Raw genomic sequence first — 21,032 nt, forward strand, 5'->3', positions numbered from 1 at the left:
TGTCCATGTACACAGATCCTTGAAAGTTGCCACCCAGGTTGACAGGGCTGTTAAGAGGCATACAGTGTTTTAGCTTTTATTAATAGAGGGACCGAGTTCCGGAACCAAGAGGTTATGCTGCAGCTGTACAAAACTCTGGTGCGGCTACACTTGGAGTAATGCGTACAGTTCTGGTCACCGCATTATAAGGAGGACGTGGAAGCTTTGGAAAGGGTGCAGAGGAGATTTACTAGGATGTTGCCTGGTATGGAGGGAAGGTCTTACGAGGAAAGGCTTAGGGACTTGAGGCTGTTTTCATCAGAGAGAAGAAAGTCGAGAGGTGACTTAATTGAGACATATAAAATAATCAGAGCGTTAGATAGGGTGGATAAGGAGAGCCTCTTTCCTAGGATGGTGAGCATGAGGGGGCACAGCTTTAAATTGAGGTGTGAAAGATATAGGACAGATGTCAGAGGTAGTCAGAGCAGTATGGGAATGGAACACTTTGCCTGCAACGGTAATAGATTTGCCAACTTTAAGTACATTTAAGTCATCATTGGACAAGCATATGGACGTACATGGAATAGTGTAGGTTAGATGGGCTTCAGATCGGTATGACAGGTCGGTACAACATCGAGGGCCGAAGGGCCTGTACTGTGCTGTAATGTTACGTTCTATGTTCTAAGAACTGCTTGGGTGGATTTTAACCGGAAAGGAACAAGCCAAATAATCAGGACAAGCAGGAACAAGGCAGAGAATGAGGTAGGACTGAAATTAAACTCCATTTATTTCAATGCAAGAGACATAACAGGTGAGGCAGATGAACTGAGAACATGGTTGGGAATATGGGACTGGGATATCATAGCAATTAAAGAGACGTGGCTCAGGGTTAGACAGGACTGGCAACTTAATGTTACAGAATATAGATGCTATAGGAAGGATCGAAAGGGGAGCAAGAGCGGAGAGGGAGTGGCATTTTTGATTAAGGATAGCATTATTACTGCACTTGAGGAGGATATTCCTGGGAATACATCCAAGGAAGTTATTTGGTTGGAAATGAGAAATCAGAAAGATACGATCACCATATGGGAATGAACTATAGGCCCCTCAACATTCAGCAGGAAATTGAGAAACAAATTTAAAGGAGGTCTCAGTTATCTGTGAGAATAATAGGGAGGTTATGATAGGAGATTTTCATTTTCCAAACATAAACTGGGACTGTCATAGTGTTAAGGGCTTGGATGGAGATGAATTTGGTAAATCTGCAAAAGAAAATTTTCTGATTCAGTGTGTGGATCTACCTACTAAAGAAGGAGCAAAACTTGACTTATTCTTGGGAAACAAGGCAGGGCAGGTGACCGAGGAGTCAGTGGGGGAGTACTTTGGGGGCCTGTGACCATAATTCTATTAGTTTTAAAGTAGTGATGGAAAAGGATAGATCAGATCTAAAAGTTGAAGTTCTACACTGGAGGAAGGCCAATTTTGACACTGTTAGGCATGAACTTGCAAAATTTGATTGAGGGCGGATGTTCGCAGTTTACAAAAAAGGGGCAGCTCGAAAATGGAAGCTTTCAAAAGTGAGATAACAGGAGTCCAGAGACAGTACATTCCTGTTCGAGCAAAAGACAAGGCTGATAGATAAAGGGAATGCTGGATGACTGGATAAATCAAGCTTTTGGTCCAGAAAAAGGAAGCATATGTCAGGTATAGACAGCAGGGATCGAGTCAATCCCTGGAAAAATAAGGGATACAAAGGAGCATTCTTAAGAGGGAAATCAGGATGGCAAAACAGGGACATGAAACAGCCTTGGCAAATAGGGTGAAGGTGAATCCAAAGTGATTCTACAAATACATTAAAAGGACAAAAGGGTAATTGGAGAGAATAGGGCGCTTTAAAGATCAGCAAGGCTGCCTATGTGTGGGACCATAGGAGATGGGGCAAGATACTAAATGACTATTTTGCAACACTCACACCTCCACATACTGTGGAGACGAATATGGAAAATAGAGAGTATGGAGAAATAAACAGCAACATCTTGAATAATGTCTATATTACAGAGGAGGAGATGCTGAATGTCCTAAAACACAAAGGCAGACAAACACTCAGGACCTGATCAAGTGTACCCAGATCTCTGTGGCAAGCAAGGGGACAGACTGCTAAGCCCCTTACTAAGATATATGCATCATCGATAACCACAGGTAAAGGTGCCAGAAGGTTGGAGGTTGGCTCAAATTGTGCCACTATTAAAGTAAGGTTGTAAGGAAAAACCAGGGAACGACAGACCAGTGAGCCCAATATCAGTGGTGGACAAGTTGTTGGAAGGAATCCCGAGGGACAGAATTTACATGTATTTGGAAAGGGAAGGAGTGATTAGGGATAGTCAACATGGCTTTGCACGTGGGAAATCATGTTGCGCTAACTTGATTGAATTTTCTGAAGTAGTAACAAAGAGGATTGATGAGAGAAGAGCAGTGGATATGATGTATATGGACTTCGGTAAGGCCTACGACAAAGGTCCTCATGGTAGAATGCTTAGCAAGGTTAGATCACATGGATACAGAACTGGCTCAAAAGGCAAAAGACAGAGGGTAATGGTGGAGGGTTGCCTTTCAGACTGGAGGCCCCTGACCAGCAGCCTGTCATAAGAATCAGTTCTGGGTCCACTGCTTTTGGTCATTTATATAAAATGATTTGGAAGTGAACATAGGAGGTATGGTTAGTAAGCTTGCAAATGATGCTAAAATTGGAGGTGCAATAGACAGCCTAGTGTACGATAGGATCTTGATCAGATGGGCTAATGGGCCAACAAGTGGCAAATGGAGCTCAATTTAGATAATGTGAGGCGCTGCATTTTGGAAAAGCAAATCAGGACAGGGCAGGATTATAAATCTGATGGTAAGGTCCTGGGGAGTGTTTCTGAAGAAAGAGATCTTGGACCGCTGGCTCATAGTTCCTTGAAAGTGGATTCGCAGTTAGAAAGGATAGTGAAGTAGGCACTTGGTATGCTTGCTTTTATTGGTCAATACATTGACTCTAGGAGTTGAGAGGTCACGTTGGTTCAGCCACTCTTGGAGTATTGCATGCAATTCTGGTCTCCCTCCTATAGGAAGGATGTTGTGAAACCAGAAAGGGTTCAGAAAAGACTGAAAATGTTGTCAGGGTTGGAAGGTTTGAGCTACAGGGAGAGGCTAAATAGGCTGGAGCTATTTTCCTGGAGCATCAGAGGCGGAGGTTTATAAAATTATGAGGGGCATGGATAGGCTAAGTAGGCAAAGTCTTTTCACTGGAGTGGGGAGTCCAAAACTAGAGGGCATAGGTTTAAGTGGAGGAGGAAAAGATAATAAATGGGACCTAAGGGGCAACATTTTCACACAGAAGGTGGTGAATACATGGAATGAGCAGCCAAAGGAAGTGGTGGAGGCTGGTACAATTAAAACATATTAAAGCACATCTGGATGGGTATATGAATAGAAGGGTCTAAGAGGGATTGGCCAACAACTGACAAATGGGACCAGATTTATGTAGGATATCTGGTCAGCATGGATGATTTGGACCAAAGGGTCTATTTCGGTGCTGTATATCCCTATGACTGTATTACCAGAACATTCTAGGCACTTACCACAATCCATGTAAAAAAAAAACCTACCTTTCACATTTCTTCAAAATTTTCTCTTTTTACCTTCAACCTATGCCTCCCAGTAACTGACTGTCCACCTTGGCAAAAAAAAACAATTATCCATTCCAATCACACCTCTCATAATCTTGTAAACTTTTATCAGGTCACCTCTCAGCCTCCAACATTCAAGTGAAAACAAACGAAATTTGTCCAATCTCTGCTCATAGTTAATATCCTCAAACATCATTGTAAACCTTTTCTGTGCCCTTTCCAAAGCCTCCACATCCTTCTTGTAGAATGGCAACCAGAACTGTACACTAAGTTCCAAATGTGGTCAACTAAAGTTCTATACGGTTGCAACATGACTCACCAATTTTTATATTCTATGCCCAAATAATGAAGGCAAGCATACCATCGGCCTTCTTGACCAGCTTGTCCACTTGTGTTGCCACTTTCGGGGAACAGCCGACCTGCATATCGAAGTCCCTCTGTACATTAATGCTAAGGGTTCTGCCATTTACTGAGTAGTTCCGTCCTGCATTAGACCTTCCAAAATGAATCAATTCACATTTATCCAGATTACACTGCATCTACGATTTCTCCACCGAAGTCTCTAGCCTATCTATATCCTGCTATGTCCTTTAGCAATCCTCTTCACTAGTTGTAGTCCCCCAATCTGTGTGTCATCCATAAACTTTCTGATCATGGCATCTACATTCTTCTCCATATCATTTTATGTTTACTACAAATAATAGGAGACTCAACATTGTTTTTCTGACTGGAGATCTGCGACAAGTGATGTTCTGCAGAATCAATCTTCCACCACTACTTTGTCTTCTATGACCAAGCCGGTTCTTTATTAATCTTACTAGCTCACAGCAAATCCCATGTGACTTCACTTTCAGCCTCATGAAAGACCTTGTTGAAGGCTTTGCTAAAGTCCATGCAGATCACATTCCAACCCTGCCACCTTTGTCACTTTCTCAAAAAATTCAAATCAAGTTTGGGAAGCTCAACCTCCCCCAACACAATAACTGTATACTTTTCCAAATGTGAGTAAATCAGGTCTGTAGGAACCTTCTCCAATAATATCTCTAACAATGGTCCTGGAGCCTAGTCTACCTCAAATCATTTCAAAACATCGAACACAACCTCCTTTCTTATATAAATCAACACGTCCTAAAATATTAACATATCCCTCTATCAACTCACATATGGCTTTAAGAGGTATTTTTTTTCATGGCTTTTCTCGAGGAGAGGTTTTGAGCTTTAGGTGTCCTCAAAGCCAATAAACAGTTTGTGAGGCCTTCAGTTTTTTTTAACTTGGAAGAATGGAAGCAACATGAATGGATGGAGACAGACTCCCATTGAGGTTTAAGTTTCAGTTGTTAGGTTTTTGAAGTTTCCACAGCCAACTGTCACATCTTGCTCTTTCTGTTACAGCAAAAAGCTGAAGCTCTCCCTGCAGTCAGAATTGCATCTAAGGAAATCTATTTTACAGAATCTGTATTTGCCAATGGTGTGTTTATGGAATGTTACTATATGGCAACAGTTGCTGTTTAGTAGTTAAATAATCTGTTATTCCGTGAAATTTTCCAGTAGAGTTAAAGTTATACCAATTCCACTTTATTTTTACCTGCATTTAAACTACAAATAAAAGAAAGTGAGTTTGCCGAAGATCGAGTAGTGTGACAAATCAAATTACATCTGGAATGCAGTTACTGTTACTGCAAAGGTAAATTATTGGTTGTCAATGTAATCTAATAGATAAGGCTAGAGATAAGCCAGGGTATTGGAATTAATTTCAATAAAAATCAGGATACCAACAGAACATTTAAATTTAATATGCATCCCCTCTACTTATTCCCACTGTAATTTCTAGAAATTATCAAGACTAATCTTTTCCAAACCAGTTACTATTGGATAATCATTGCTGATAACTGTGTCCGTGTATTTGAGATTCCCATTTTGGAGCCAGAGCACAAATACATTTTCCTGCCATGTTGAGAACAAGGAAGATAAGCAGCTTGATCACATCTTCCTGGTTTGTATCTTAATATTTTGGTTCAACATTCTACTGTTCTTGTCATAACTGCTGCTCTGCCCAACCCCAAGACATGTTAAGTTTGACCTGTGAAATCTGTTTTGGAGTATCTTTCAACATAATCTTCAGCTACTATCACAAATCATGTGAGAAAAATAAAAAAATATATTGTGCTTTTCATCTCCCGCGTATCAAAACTTGAGTGAACATCCTGTTTCTGGATTCCAGCCTCCTCTTTAATATGCTGCTGACACCCATGACATCACTCACTCCTTCCTAGGTGCCCATTCCATGAAAACTACAGGCTTCACACCAAGCCATGTACCTGTTGTTTCGGGAGGCTGCCCTCAGCGGTCATGGACTCCACTGTGGACTATTCCCTACAATATTCAGATATTAGAATTAGACTAGTAATTTGTTGTCACTTGTACTTTTACAAAAAAAAAAGTGAAAATTGTTTAAATCACCATATTGCAGCACCTATATTAACAACAGAAATCATATGAAAAAAAGTAAAATGAAGACAAAGCCCATCTTTGAGGAAATGACATGACCAACATTTTCCACTGCTGCAGAAAGCCAAAGCCACCAAGTCCGAGGCCATTGGAATCCTGGGCTGGACCATCACCCCTGCCTCTTCGCCAAAGCTGCTGCCAATCCAGACCATTGGAATCCCAGGCTGGACCCATCGCACCATTGAAGTTGCTGAAGCAGATCATCGCTTCATCGAATTCGCCAAGACGCAGCTGCATGACAAGAGAAACATGACACCGCCTTCACTGTTGCAGCAGCCTCTCAAAACAACCATCCCCCCCGAAGCCTTCTGACTCTGAAGCCACCACCTCAATGCCAACGCCAAAACTCAGGCCCAAAAAGATAACATTGCTAAAGTCGCCTCTGAAGTGCCACCATTAACAGTCTCCCTTCAGATAACACTCTTCACCAGTCACTCACCAGAAGGTAATGAGATGCAAAAACAAAAAAAAAATGGAAAAGAAGAAAAAAAAGAACAGCAGACAAGTCCTAGGTTCAGGATATATCCCACTGCTTGCTGTAGACGTAGTGCACTTGGTGGAAACTCTGCTGCTATGTGGCACAGGTGCAAGATTGACATAGCACATTGGCATAGGCTACCCAATCCACAATGAGAATGACAGATATCTGTCGCTATGCAGTAACAGTGCCTGTGGCAAAGGTAAATTATTGGTTGTCAACGTAATCTAATAGATAAGGCTGGAGATAAGCCAGGGTGTTGGAATGGCTCTAGAAAAACCAGGTCAATGTGTATGATGCAAGGGTTTGCACGACTGGTCCATTAAGAAAGATGCAGGTCATTCAGTAAAAGTGGCAAGGTGAACCCACCGAATCCAGCTTTGGTTTTCCTGTCATGCTTTCTCGACAGCTATTTTGTTTGGAGTGTTTGGCAAGAATGCATACAGAACATTAATGGAGAGATGGGCCATCAGCATGGAACTGAACAAGTGTCAATCCCCATTAATTGGCAACTCAACTGAGAGTATCTCACCACACCACTTGTGAAAAGTCTTAAAAATAGGGTGAGATAATCATCTGGATCATCCACGTTATACTTTTCAATATTCCACTACATATCCCACCATAGCTTACACTTAAGATCTTGACAAGATCCCACTCATACAGTTATATTTATGGCTAGCTTTGTCTTGTACACTAGTATCCCCTCAAGGTTTTGGTCACTCTTAGATTATTTTCTTAGATTCTGTCAAATTCCCTTATCTGTCTGCACACAATTATGATTTTTCCTTTGGTTTGATACTATTGTAAGTATTTTCAGTCATACACAGATAGCAGATTAATCCCATGAAAGTTTTCTTACTTCTTTCTTGCTGGAAAGCATCAATTACATATTCTGAAGTATCCCCTCATATGTCTGCCACTACATCTTTTCTTTAATCTCATCTGCCAATTCATTTTAGCCAGCTCTGCTTCCTTGTTCTTATAAATGTTTTATAATGTTTTTACTAAAATAGTCTTTGACCTAGTCTTCCCACCCTTGTTATGGTCACTTCTAGCTAGAAGCACCTGCACAATAACATTATTAATTAATCCAATGTTATGCATAATACAGGTGTAATATAGCCTGCTCCTAGCCAGTTCTAGAATATGCTGTTCTAAGAAACTATCTTGAAAACATTCAATGAATTCTTCACCTAGGCTATCTTTGCCTATCTGACATTTAGCTTAACAAAATGTAGTTTAATCTTCCATGCTATTACAATGCCTGTCTTAAAATATATTCCCCCCCCCCCCCTTCATGCTCCACTCTAACACACAGGTAACGCTGGGCACCTGTAGACGACTCCACAGTCTTGTTCCTTTTATCATTTCTCATCCTGACCCAAACTCTGCATATTTCTGTTTCCTGAACTTAGGTCATCTACATCTATCATGCTTGTACCATTATTAATTAACTAAGCCATCATCTCTCTTATCCTAGTTTCTGCTAATTCTGAAATGCACTGTACCCTAAAATATATTTAAGTTCTAATCCCTGTCATCCTGCAGACATGTCTGATCATAAAACCAAATTTCTCTTCTCACTCTCAGTTCACTATTTTGTTTTGAATGCTAGGTGTATTCAAGTAGAACCTTTAGGATTTGTGCTATTATTCTCTTAATATGTCCTGGTCTTATCTGCTGTTTCACCCTTCGATTCAATGTAGGTTTAGATTCTCTATTCCTTCCTGTCACGAGCTGTTTAACATTTCCTATATCAATACATATTCTTTGGCCTCATCTCTATTCTTCAATTTATCATGTCTTTCCAAACGTGATCCTTCGTCTCCACTATTTTGGTAAAATTTCATGATTCACAATTTTTTATTTTATTATATAAGAACTCACAGCATTAGATTAACTTATTAGCATGGTATCATGATTTCTACTGAAAAGAAAACCTAACCAGAATGCAATCCAGCTTGACAGATCATGTTTTATTCTTTTCTGATTTTATGTCTTTTACTGAACCACAAGCACACAAGACTGCAAATTTGTTTTTAAACAATGGAAGTTTATTACACAAGTGAAACAATGCAAATGTCAAACTGTTTCTAATAACAGTATAAAAGATTTCAAACCGTTAGCAAAACACAATCCTATCATTCTCTTAACATCATCCTTTTACAATAGCTCAAAGTGCAGAGAAATTTTCCTTCCTTGTTATATCCACATTTTGACTGAACAGCTGTTTTATAGTTCTGGTTCCATGAGCAGCAAAACTTTTTTCTCTGACTCTCAATGCTGAGATTCATACCCTAAAATCACTTATTCCCTTAACTGCTCTCAACAAATTCCTTTTGCTAAGGCCAACTATTCTTCCAAATTATTCTGTTCTGGTCTCCTTCAAACTAAGTAAAATCTTTTCCACCTCTTTTTTCTAAGCTAAAATCAATCTTTGATTATTCTAAATCCAAAAGCAAGATAAAGCTGTAAAAATCCACAAAATAAACAAACCTCCATTAACTTTCCAAGAAGCTTTTAGTCATCTGCTCCCTGACACACACACACTACATTAAAATCATGGTTTGGTAAAGACTAACCTACTTAATTTTAAACACCTTTGCAAAAAAGATCAAAACTCATATGTCACTGGTTTGAAATTCAAACAAACAGTTTTAAAATGTGATATTAATTTACATAAATCTTACCACGTTAATTACAATGGATTGTAAGGATACAGCAGGCCCAAATGGGTTATTTTCGTATTCCAAGATATAATGAGTAGAGTGCATAGGGATAGATATTTGCATCTCAAATATTTGTAATCTATATCATTGAGTTGGATGAAGGGATTGAATGTATAGTAACTAAATATGCTGACGGCACAAAGATAAGTAGGAAAGTAAAGAAAAAGATGCACTTCTACAAAGGGACATAAGTATGTTAAGTGCAAGGGCAAAAGTTTGGCCACTAGACAGTATGTTTGGGAAAACATGAACTTGTCTACTTTTTCTAGGAAGGGGAGGAAAACAATTTAATTCAATGGGGAGACTTTGCAGAACCTACAATACAGAGTGATCTGAAAGCGTTTAAGGTAACTCTGAAAATGTGAATATACAAGGTCAGTAAGTGACTACAAAGGCAAGTTCAAGGTAGCCAATTTGTCCAAAGGGAAATTGAACATAAAAGCAGAGTAATATTTATACAGTTGTAGAAATCACATCTGGAGAGCTGAGAATGGTTTTGCTCTCCTTAATTAAGGAGAAAAGGTGCATAATAGTGCTAAAGTTGAGGGACTTCAGTTGAGCACAGGGACTGGGGTATGAGACAATCTGAGGAATATTCTAAATAAAAGTTTTTTTTTTAAAAACATAGGGCTTACATAATAAGCAAATGCTTCCAGTGGAAATTTGGGCCATTAAATGAATAACACAGATTTAAGGAAATTGGCAAAGTATCAAAGGTAACTTGAGAAAACATAAGGGTTCATGTGATTTCGTATAACCGACCTGAAACTATGACGGAAACTTTGATTGTATCATCTTAAAGGGGATCAGATAAACATTTAAGGGGAAACAGCATACAATACTACAGAGAGAGAATGAGACAGACAGCAGATAAAATCAGAATAATAGAAGAATGGATACTTACACTGAGCTTTTCAAACTAAATGTGCTAAACATCCTTTCTTTGCCTTTTGTTATTTTCTATGACGTATAACCAGGATCACAATTTGATCAGAAAAGCTTTGTTGCGCATCTGTTATGCCAAGCATTGGTTACATAGTTGCAAAGAATCTACTAATATGCAGCCTGTACATTAGAACTAGATTAAATAGTTGTCCAGTTTTATGCCAAACCTGGATGTAATAAATGTGCTGAAATGAGTATCCATTCTGGTGAAAGATCACTGATTTGAAAATAACTCTCTCTCTCCACTGTCACTGTCTGACCTGCTGAGTATTTTCCAGTATCGTTTCGGTTTTCAGAGGTTACAAACTTACCAATATAAGCATGACTGGTATTTTCATGGTTTCATAACTGCTTTGAACATTCTCAGATCCAAAATCCACCTCATCAATACTCCTTGAATCATATCTTGTCCTAATATTCACAGACAACACATTTCCCCCAAAGGGGTCTCGTTTCATCCCATTCTCAAACCGGAAATTAATTGAGATAATTAGACATGGGCCTCTTCCCAGCTCCAAGAGGAGCCTCTAAGGTTTAAGAGTGCGTCCTATACGAATAGCCTTGCATAACTTATACCCAAAAGCAATGCTAGAAGTACAGAATGCAGTGCTGGGAAGATTAAGACATGCTAAAATGACCAAATAAGGCAACTGCACCTCAAAACTGAATCATCATGGCATAGTACCACATGTGCATGCAGATATCTATATCAGACAGACATTCAGTACGATATTGTGAAGACGCATTCAGGAATAATACAGCACCTATTCTGTCTGTTGTGATGCGCAGCCAGCCGTAATGTCCAGTAGGACATCAGATAGCCTGGTCGCTCACTTGCGCGCACACATTTTCTTTCCACAAGACAATTCCTTCAACACAGGAATCAGCATCCTGAAGCTACTCGATACGGCTTTAATTGAGAGTACATCCAAAGTTTAATGAGTCCAAACTGTACACAAGGCACTAAGTGCTGTCTCAGAGACTGTGTACAGTTACAGTAATACAGACTTTTATACTTCAAGCCCTTTATATAGAAGTCAATATTTTCTGCACATTATTCCAGTATCTGTGTGGGTTTCCTCCAGGTGCTCCCATTTCCTTCTACAGTCCAAAGATGTGCAAACTTGGTGGATTAGTCACGTTAAATTGCTCACAGCCTATACCTCCCCCGATACGAAGTTACACGAATAGCTTTGGGAGGACGCAATGTGGTGGTGGGTCTGAGTGGGATGCTCATCAGCAGGTAGGAGTGAACTCAAAAGAACTGCTTTCGAACTGTAGAAATTTTATGATTCTACAAAAACTTCAAGGATTTAAAAATGTTGAGCAAAGTAGCTTGAGAAAATCAAACTAACTATTTATACAGTACTCAAATTGCAGTAGTTTGGTCTCTCCCCAACATTGGTTATTCAAACTGATTATCGCAAAGAAATCAATTTTCCCTGTGACTTAAGCAATTTGTTAAAAAAAACTTGCAAGTTTTAATGCATCACAGGTGCAACTTTAAATTTTCTGAACTCATTTTGTCTAATTCTTATACTTTGAAACTTGATCCTTTTCAAAATTAGAGAAGCTATGGAATATTGCAATTTCAACAATCTAAAAAAAAGAGAAATTTTATCTATGCATTTTAAACCTGGAAAGTAAAAACACATCTATGAAAGAAACCCTAAATTCTGTTTTGAAACTTAAAGTTGGCTCGGGAAATGACAAACAATCTAATAAATTAGATCAATAACCTAGCACTGACTTGTCCAAAAAGCTGCCCATGGGAAGCACAATAGCCTGCAGAAATTATGCATGCAGTCCACCAAGCCTTATGTCTGGGACACACAGAAGAACAAGTAAATAGATTTTGAGAACATCAGGCTCTGCAGCTTTAAGTCGTGCATATTTATTACTGATACTCTCACTAGTGAGAGTGAGTGTCCGTGCAGATATAGACCAAAGGCATGGAGAAATACAAGACAGAGCAAGAGAGACAAGACCTCAACTTAGCCTTTCAAGGGTCAGGAGCTGTCATTAAGAAAACAGAGTGAGACCCCTGGGCCTGGGGGTGTGGGTGAGCGGAAGAGAGGGGTAGAAGTTGTTGGTCGGGGTCGGGTGGGGGAATCTAACGTGAGCAGCCGGGTGAGTCAATGACAGCAGACACATATAAACACATATCTACCCCAATTCCCTTCTCCTATACCCTCTCCATAAATGTATCCATCTATCCTCAAAGTAGTTTTAAAAGGCAGAAATGCAATCTGCTTCCCATGCCTACTCTCATAAGAGCTGCACTGAACACAGTTCAGAGTGCTCAATAGAGGGGAAGGGAAGGTCTGTGTACTGTAAAACCAACTCCCGAGGTCAGCCCAGCCACCCAAGCTCCCAGTTCCCTGGTGATCAGGGCTTGAGTCTAGTCCACTCCTTGTTTTAGATTTTGCCACTTAACTGAAAAGGCAAAAACAGTTACAGGTAGCTCTGGTATTTGCCTCTTATTAAGCTGTCATCCTTATGAAGTTATTTTTAAAATCAAAGGTTTAATTCATTGCTTTGACTCTTTTTAAGTTCAAATTAGTTATGCTTTTTTCATACTTCAACTTTTATTTTGAAATTCACTTTCAATTTTGTGCCAAACCTTATCATTCCAAACCATGCTCATCACCTTAGAGTGAGGAAAAAAAATTAAAATGCAGCCCTTCACTCAGTAAGGACAACTACAAACACATGCTGAAATTCCACCAAGGCAATGTGAAAACTTGAATTCAGTTTATCATCTGAAAACTGACGGTAAACCAAAGACCAGATTCGATCATGAAACTGCTGGATTAACATTTTAAAGCATAAAACGGTTGACATCCTTTAAAAATGAAATCTGCTTTCATTTATCCAACCTGTCCACTGCACGTCTCTTAATCAATATAATGGCCAACCCTTAACTGCCTTCTGGACAGCGCATTCTTTGAAGTGCTTTGGTACTACAGCAGCTTGCTCGGTATTTCAAACTGACAGCCTGTCATATAGAAACATAGAAGATAGGAGCAGGAGAAGGCCATTTGGCCCTTTGAGCCTGCTACGCCATTCTTCACGATCATGGCTAATTATCCAACTCAATAGCCTAATCCTGCTTTCTCCCCATAACCTTGGATCCCATTCGCTCCAAGTGCTGTATATAGTCACCTCTTGAACACATTCAATGTTTTGGCATCAACTACTTCCAGTGGTAATGAAGTCCACAGGCTCACCACTCTTTGGGTGAAAAAAGAAGTCTCATCTCCATCGTAAATCGTCTACCCTGAATGCACATACAGGGACCCCCGGTTCTGGGCACACCCACCATGAGGAACGTCCTCCCTGAATCTACCCTGTCCTGTCCTGTCCGAATTTTCTAAGTCTCTATGAGATTCTTCCTCATTCATCTGAACTCTAGCAAAAACAATCTCTCCTCATACGTCAGACCCGCCATCCCCAAAATTAGCCTGGTCAACCTTCACTGCACTCCCTCGAGGGCAAGAGCATCCTCCCTCAAAAGGAGAGCAAAACAGCACACAATATTCCAGGTGTGGTTTCACCAAGGCTTTCTACACGTGCAACAACACATCCCTGCTCCTATACTCAAAACCTCTCGCAATGAAAGCCAACATACCATTTGCCTTCTTCAACACTTCCTGCACCTGCATGCTTACCTTCAGCGACCAGCGAAAAAGGATACCCGGGTGCCACTGCACACCCCCCTCCTCCACATTACAACCATTCAGGTAGTAATCTGCGGTAACAAGGTGCAGAGCTGGATGAACACAGCAGGCCAAGCAGCATCAGAAATGCAGAAAAGCTGACGTTTCGGGTCGAGACCCATCTTCAGAAAGTAATCTGGCCTTGTTTTTGCTTCCAAAGTGAATAATCTCAATTTATCCAAATTATACTGCATCTTCCATTGATTCGTCCAACCTTTCGAGATCTTGCTGAAGGATCTCTGCATCCTCGTCATAGCTCACCCTCCCCCCCAATGTGGTATCATCTGCAAACTTGGAGATGTTACATTTTGTTTGCTCATCCAAATCATTAATATATATTTTGTGAATAGCTGGGGTCCCAGCACTGATCCCTTTGGGACCCCACTGGTTACTGCCTACCAATCTGAAAAGGACCCATTAATTCCTACTCTTTGTTTCCTCTCTGCCAATCAGTTTCCTATCGATCTCAATACACTTCCACCCAATCCCATGCGCTTTAATCTTGCACATTAATCTCTTATATGGGACTTTGTCAATTGCTTTCTGCAAATCCAAATATTCTATAATCAACTGGTTCTCCCTTGTCAACTCTTCATAGAATTCCAACTGGTTTGTTAAGCATTATTTTCCTTTCATAAATCCAAGCTGGTTCTATCGATCCTGCCACTGCTTTCTAAATGCTCTGCTATAAAATCCCTTTACAATGGATTTGAGAATTTTCCCCACTATCAACGCTAGGTTCACCAGTGTAGAATTCCCTGTTTTCTCTCTACTTCCCTTTTTGAATATTGGAGTAACTTTACTCCCTGCAGATTGGACAGTGGCTAAAATCTCAACAGCAATTACCAATTAACAAATTTTGGCCACTCTAGCAGAAGAACATCCAAAAATTAAAATTTAAACAAATGTAATTTCCATCTCTAAGCAGTTAAAAGAGTTCTTGCTTTTCCTTACATATCTTAGAACTGTACTTAAGTTATAAACTCTAATCTGGAGGACACAATCAATAATATAATCTTCTGATTTAATTTTTAAAAAATGCAAGCATTGTAAATCATTTCACATGATTGTCACTCAGATTGAACAGATCACATTATGTAATCGAAAACACTAGTTACACGAATGAAACAGAAGTGAAACTACCGTAGCTTATTTCCAGTGGCTGAAATAAACAAATATTGAATTAAGTTATATGTTGTCTACAGTACAGAGGCAGACTTTTCTCTCACAAGGTCTATGCTGATGGTTGTGCTGCATCAGAACCTGCTCCCTTCAACCAGGCACACTGTGAAAATAGGTGAGAAAGGATGTGGGCTAATTCTCCCTTTCTCATCTTTCAGCTGACTGCACTGAAGTGTATTTTTGACATCGTGTTTTCAACCCTTCAAGTGCTGTGACTTTTAAAAATAGATACAGAAATTGGCTTTCTTCCAAGTTTGAGTCAGAACAAAGACTAAACATTGGTTGTGCAATAGCATGAATTCAAATTGCGACCAACATTCATTTTCTTAAAAAAGGAACAGCCTCTATTAGGTCATCTTTCAGCTTTATCATTATCCTGACTCTTTGGTCTTTCCCAATACATTGTAACCTCTCAGTTCTGGTATTATCTTGTCATTATTTGCACCTTTGCCAAGGTCTCCATATCCTTGCATTAACATTGTATCAATTATGATTCTGAGGCTATTTAGCTCTTCAGGTCTGTACCAGCTTTTAAGAGTGGTCTATAATTTAGACTCACATGCCTGCTCTTTTCCATTGTCCTGTAATTTCATATCAAATATTTATAAAATACACTTTTGAAAGATACTTATGAGTCTCTGCCCTCCTGAAGTCTGTTGTAAATCTTTTCACTGCTCACTAATGAGAAGTTTTTTTTTTGCAAACCTTGATATTATGCACTGCATTTCCAAGTCCAAGTTATTAATATATATCAAAAAGAACAATGGTCTTATCCACAGCCAACATCATTTAAAACTACCATTCAGAACTTTTGTCCAAAATTTCGAACAATATGAAAAGATGGAATGCTAAGACTTAAAGAATTTATCAAACAGACACCAAGACTTCTCAAAATTATCAGAGTTCAGTGTAACCGAGGTTCTACAGCAGTTTACTATGATTTAGCAACTTAATTCTAATTATCTAGAAATAAATCTTTTTGGAAAAAAATCTATATTGCTGTTTTCAGGACTTTTTAAGTCCATAATAAGCAATCTCTGATCACAAATACTGTTTAAATAAATTAAGTAGTTGTTTATTAATGTAACTAATTAAACAGAGCCAAGAACGGCAATTCCTTAATTTTTCATCATGGTCCTAGCCCGAGAGGGGGTTAGAACCATAACATGGAGTCAAATGTGCTTTCGTAAAACTAGTAGGATTTTTGGATCACTGTGCAAACTGCCTTCTCAATGCATAAAAACACACAATGAGGCACAAATTTGGTCTATTAATTTTATAAGGAACACAATGCACCACAAATGTCCACTCAGAATTACAATGATAATGTCCTTACACGTGGACCACAAGGCCTGGATTCAAGTCCCACCTGCCCCAGAGGTGATTTACAACATCTCTGAACAGGTTGGTTACATAATAAGCACACTGCCATTCAACATAAACCTCTATTAGGCCAGAGACTGAACAGCTCTAGAAAAACTTTGCAAAATTGAGGTAAAGGAAAACTTCAAAAGACTGCCTCACGGATGGCTAATAAAAACAGTTGAATAAGTTGAGAATCATTGCAAACTAAAAAACCACAAATTTTCAGTGGTCGTCAACATGGAAGAGGCTGTATTTTTCTGAAATTAAAATGAATGTTCAAAAGTTAACTTCTACGTTACACTTTGGACTGTGTCACATGCACACGTGAACTTTAAACTGTCTCTTGCTAGTGGTTAGAATAACTTTTTATTGACCATTGGCAATGAAACTCATTATCTTGCTGCAAATAAACAAAATAGCTATACTGCATGGGAGCTTTGGATCATCCTTGAAGCTTTTCAAATATAGCAAAACCCAATAGAAAATTACTACTATGTTGTATTATGAACACAAATTGGCTTCTGGTCATAAGTTTAGCTACACAAGTCATTTTACTTGAAATGATTGCCTAGTCAAACAAATTAAATCTGTAAACCCCTAAATATGGATAATAAATTAGATAATTTGAAATTATATTATTATCTCCTACACCTTGAAACAGATTAGGCAGCACGGTGGCTCAGTGGTTAGTACTGTTGCCTCACTGGGACCCAGGTACAATTCCAGTTTGCACATTCTCCCCCTGTCTGCATGGGTTTCCTTTGGGTGCTCAGGTTTGCTCCCACAATCCAAAGACATGCAGTTGGGTGGTTAGGCCATGCTAAATTGTCCATTGTGTCCGGTCACGTGCAGGCTAGGTGGATTTGCATTGGGAAATGCAGGCGAGGGTAGGGGGAATGAGTCAGGATAGGATGCTGTTTGAATGGTTAATATAGACTCAGTGGGCCACATTGTAGGGATTCTATCATTACGCCAGATTTTAAATTTCACAAAGAATACTTTATTACTAAAAATAGTAGTGTACTGAATGAAGTGGAGGATTTTTCTCAGCTGCAAAAGGATCCCACAAACATAATAACTAAATTAAACCATTGAAAAAAAAGGAAAGATAAAATGGGGAATCCTTACGACTCTTTCCCTAAAAAACTGACAGGGATTTCCTGGAAATGAATTCTTACAAATGCAAAAGCATACAAGCTCATTCTTTTAAGATCTGGCCAGCTGAATAAAAAAAAGTTACATAATCACATAACTGTGCCAAAATTGTTCAACTATGATATAAAGCAATTCTCGATCTTCACATTTTTATAAGGATGCAGTGCTGCAAAGTGGTACAGTGGTAGTGAGTGAGCTCTCTTCCAGAAAACTTGGGTTCAGCTCCCATCTGGTCCAGAGTTGTGTCATAATATCTTGATCAGGTCCATTTGGCCTGTACCAGAGCTTTGGGCCCTCTTATGGTGTAGCCCATCAGGAGGCCTGGGTTGAAGTCCCTTCTGTTCCAGAGACATGTAATGACATCTCTGAACAGATTGATTGCAAAATTTTAATTCAGACACGTTTCTGGCTCATCTGCTAGTCTGTTTTGTACTATCTGCAGTGAACAGTTCCTTCTTTGAATGTATACAAGGCCTGCAAAGGGATTAGAAATGACTGCAACAGCATATCATAATCCATATTTTTATTGCACCTTTAAGGGCAATGTGAAGCAAAGATGACAAAGGTCTTCTTCCACACTCATTCTATGTATGTGGACATTGCACAATGTATAAAAATGCTGGCCTTGCTAACAGTGGGCAAGAACAGCAGATTTGCTTCTCTTAAAACTTTAGGTTTTAACAACAATCTGACAATTACAAGAAGAATTGAGAGCGGGTCAGTAATGACATTTTTGAAGAAAGTAACTGTTATTGATATTACGAACAAAGGTGGAGGACGGGTGTTTGAAGTAGTTAGTTATGAATAGAAGAGATGTCATACATTGCCCTTGCCGGTCCCTCCTCACTCCATTATTTTTTGAAATGTCCACTACCATTTACAACCATTTGTGGCAGAAATGGAGAGCTCAAATCGGATGTATTGGTTGTGGGACTGCTCAATTCTGTACATTGCGAATGACTTCCACTGTTTGGAGTGCTAGGAGTGCTATGTAGAAGCTTCACCCCACTGGCATTTTTATGTACATTTGCTGCTGCAACAGACATTTGTACCTGTGAATGGCAGATGGGTGTGGACAGGGCCAAGCACTTCTCATTTTTTGTTATTTCCGTTACAACCTGCCACAGATGCATTCCAGAAGTAATGCCCTTTACATGGTGGGGCAGGCTTCCTAATTTTGGCATAAAAGCTACTGTAAAATGGGAATTCCTTAGAGACAATAGGGCTAGATTTTCTGTAGTTTTCCTGTGCCTAGGTCAATGCCAAGTAGTCTGCACTGTTTCATTCACTACCTTTGATAGCATAGTGGTTTGATACAACTTTGCAGCTATCAGGGCCATGTCAGAAGAGCTCGTCAGTCAATCACATTTTGGTGGGTCTGGAGTCACATGCAAGCCTGACCAAACAAGGAGAGCGGATTTCCTTCAAACAAATTGACAACAATTACACAATTGTCATGGGATTAAATTTCAATTCCAGGTATTACTGGATTTAGATTTCAACATTTACTGTGGTGGGATTCAAGTCTGTGCTTCTTGCATTACTAGTCCACTGATACCACTACTACACCATTGTCACCCCTTTGTGTGCAGCGAGTACAGTATTTTTATAATATTGAACTTGAGAAACATTTTCACTATCAGCAGGATTTTAAACAGATTTTAAATCACCTTTGAAATTCAAAATTAAAGTCAAATTAGATTAATCTTCAGATTTTAAAACTTAAAGTTGTACAATTTTTTGAGTTATTCAGTTCTAAATAAGTATGTGCTGCACAGACATAAATGAGTCAAGAATAAAATACTTCCGTGTATCATTTCCAATGAAAAGGCACGGCTTCAAACAGTTAGAGTAGATATTAACATGCAGAAGTAATATTTTTATCAATGGAGATAGAGGATACAATATTGTAATAAAATATTATACTTACCCACCAAGAAAACACAGGATATAGAATGCAAAGTAAAATATAGCAAAAGGTCCAAAAGTGACTACAAAAAGGACGATGCCAAGGCCTCCCCATCCCCATATGGAAACACCAGCCTGAAACAACAACAAAATAAGCATCTGTGAGGAAAGACAACATAAAAAGGTATTGTTTACTATATTTGATAAAAACTAGAGTAGAGTAACTTACAGCATGTATAACCTAACAGTAATTTACAACTTACTTGTGTAAAGTAAAACTAATGGGCTCAAAAGTTTAATCAGGTATGAATGCAGCCATTCTCTAAAAAAATACAGAACAAAAAAAATTTTCTTAATAATTTGCACCACCTCCAATTACATGCTCTGGGCCATCATGCAATGTGTGTAAAGACATCTTGACAGTACAGGCACTTGAGTGGGGTGGGGAAATTCAATGAATTCCTTCATATATCATGCATCATGTCAAAGCACTGCATAATTCAAGTTCTCAAGATTTAGGTTTACTGTAAATCAATTTCCACAAGTAGCTTACATGACCCACAGACTTGGTTGCCACGCAGTAGAACAAAGCCCTTAGAATCTACTCTGTCATTCAATAAAATTATGACTGATCTGATTACTTGACAATCCTACCGCCCCCTATTACCTTCAATCCCATTACTTATCAAGAAACTCTTTGTTCCACAGGTGGTGAAAGAGTTCCAATGTTTGAGAAAAAGAAATCTCATTATGGTACTCCCTACACCACAAGTTCCTAATTTTGCACATTCATGTTTTGTGTGTTTTTTTTCCAATTCATTTGTGGGACGTGGACGTCACTGGTTGGATAGCATTTCTTGCCCATCCCTAGTTGCCCTTGAGCTGCTTTCTTGAACCACTGCAGTCCATCAGCTGTAGGCTGACCCACAACTTGGCATCTAATTAATGCATTGTAGAAATCCAATCACAATACATCTACAGGGTTTCCTTTATTAACACTGTATGACACTTCCTCAAAACACTCCAGTAAATTTGTTAAAAGCAATTTTCCTTAAAAGGCTCTTTCAAGATCAACTTTGATCATAGTGTTCCCTGTGACAGACGTTAAGCTGATTAGCTGAAAGCTTCCTGTTTTGTGTGTCTCCTTTCTTTCTTGAATAAAGGATTAATGTTTGTTAGTTTTCAACCTGCTGTAATGTTTCCATAATCTAGCAAATTTTAGAAAATCATTACAAAAGCATCTACTACCTCATAAGCCACCATTTAGATGAAGCTCATATGAACCTAGTGAGATGTCAGCCTGAAGATCCATCAGTTTGCTCAGTATCTGTTTCCTGATGATTGAAATTACACTAAGTTCCTCACTCTAGGAGAACACACTGTAGAGCACAGA

General features: G+C 39.1%; 1 protein-coding gene across 3 annotated transcripts in view; it reads right to left on the reverse strand.

The window, feature by feature from the left end:
• Nucleotides 1–21,032, reverse strand: part of snx13 (sorting nexin 13) — a 184,043-nt gene that overhangs the window by 119,250 nt on the left and 43,761 nt on the right. For all 3 annotated transcript variants that reach the window (XM_059654543.1, XM_059654549.1, XM_059654551.1), the window contains exon 2: nucleotides 19,662–19,774. In XM_059654543.1, the coding sequence (XP_059510526.1) occupies nucleotides 19,662–19,774 (113 nt within the window). The remainder of the gene's footprint in view (nucleotides 1–19,661; nucleotides 19,775–21,032) is intronic.

This window comes from Stegostoma tigrinum, chromosome 2 (assembly GCF_030684315.1).
Source record: "Stegostoma tigrinum isolate sSteTig4 chromosome 2, sSteTig4.hap1, whole genome shotgun sequence".
NCBI classification, from domain to species: domain Eukaryota; kingdom Metazoa; phylum Chordata; class Chondrichthyes; order Orectolobiformes; family Stegostomatidae; genus Stegostoma; species Stegostoma tigrinum.